Source organism: Crocuta crocuta, unplaced genomic scaffold (genome assembly GCF_008692635.1).
Source record: "Crocuta crocuta isolate KB4526 unplaced genomic scaffold, BGI_CrCroc_1.0 scaffold290, whole genome shotgun sequence".
Classification (NCBI taxonomy): domain Eukaryota; kingdom Metazoa; phylum Chordata; class Mammalia; order Carnivora; family Hyaenidae; genus Crocuta; species Crocuta crocuta.
The window spans coordinates 2,677,732-2,678,655 of NW_027527429.1; the positions used below are offsets into that span (position 1 = coordinate 2,677,732).

Sequence of the window (924 nt, forward strand, 5' to 3'; positions counted from 1 at the left end):
GGGGCCAGAGCGCCCCCTCTCCAGGCCCCGGGTCCGTTCCTCTGCGCTGCCCAGCCCTTCCCAGGAGAGCCGGGCCGCCCCTTCTTCTGGCCCTGGACCCTCTGTCGTCTCGACAGCCTTTTCTCCACGGGGAGCCGGGTCGCCGCCTTCCTCTGAGCCTGGGAGCATCCTTTCCTCCCTGTGGCCTGTGGGGACCTCGAGGCATCGCATCCCCATTATCCAGAGGCGCCCGTGAGATCCAGGCCTTGCCAGCACAGGTCTAGTGCACCGGACCAGGGAAGACACTCAAAGACCCTACCTGGTGCCTCTTTCCCAGGTGCCCCCCCCCCCCCACCGGCGCTGCCGTCTCCCCGTGGCTGGGATGCCCTAAACTCAGTGCGCCGTCCCACCCATCCAGGGGCACCCGCAGGGGCCTGGGGGGCGGGGCACGGCGGAATCCACAGCCGGGCAGCCCCCCTGCGCAGACTTGAGGACTGAGTCCTGTGGTGGCCTAGCCGGGGTGGGGGCGGATCCCGAGCCCGGCACAGGGCCCGGGGCGCCAGGTCCCGCAGGCTGACTCCAGGCTCCTCCATGTGAAGAGCCAGCCCCCTCACCCCTCCGGCTGCTTTGTTACAAGCCCATTGCCTTTCTGCCTCCCCGTGGAAGGTAAGGGCATGAGAACAGCACCGAGGTGCCTGCATCCTGTGGGCACACAGTGTCCTTTGTTCAAGAGTGGGGGAAGGCCCAGCTAAGGACTGCACCTTCCAAAGGTCTGCCGCCCTGCTCTTTGGAACCTCCCGCTGTCCTATTTCAGAGTGTGGCGAGGTGGTGCCTCCCTAGCCTGGGGGAGCGATGGTGGGTTATCCTAAATCAGCAGCCCCCCACTCGTGCCCTGTTTCAGTGGCTGGCTTTCTGCACCAGACAGGGGAGGGGGAGGGGGCTGGG

At 67.0% G+C, this 924-nt stretch overlaps 1 protein-coding gene across 1 annotated transcript in view; it reads right to left on the reverse strand.

Annotated features, from left to right (window-relative positions):
- The window catches only part of ERFE (erythroferrone), a 7,045-nt gene extending 6,473 nt beyond the window's left edge, over nucleotides 1-572 (reverse strand). The window contains exon 1 of the mRNA XM_077758358.1: nucleotides 390-572. Coding sequence (XP_077614484.1) covers nucleotides 390-572 — 183 coding nt within the window. The remainder of the gene's footprint in view (nucleotides 1-389) is intronic.
- Nucleotides 573-924: the final 352 nt, after the last annotated feature.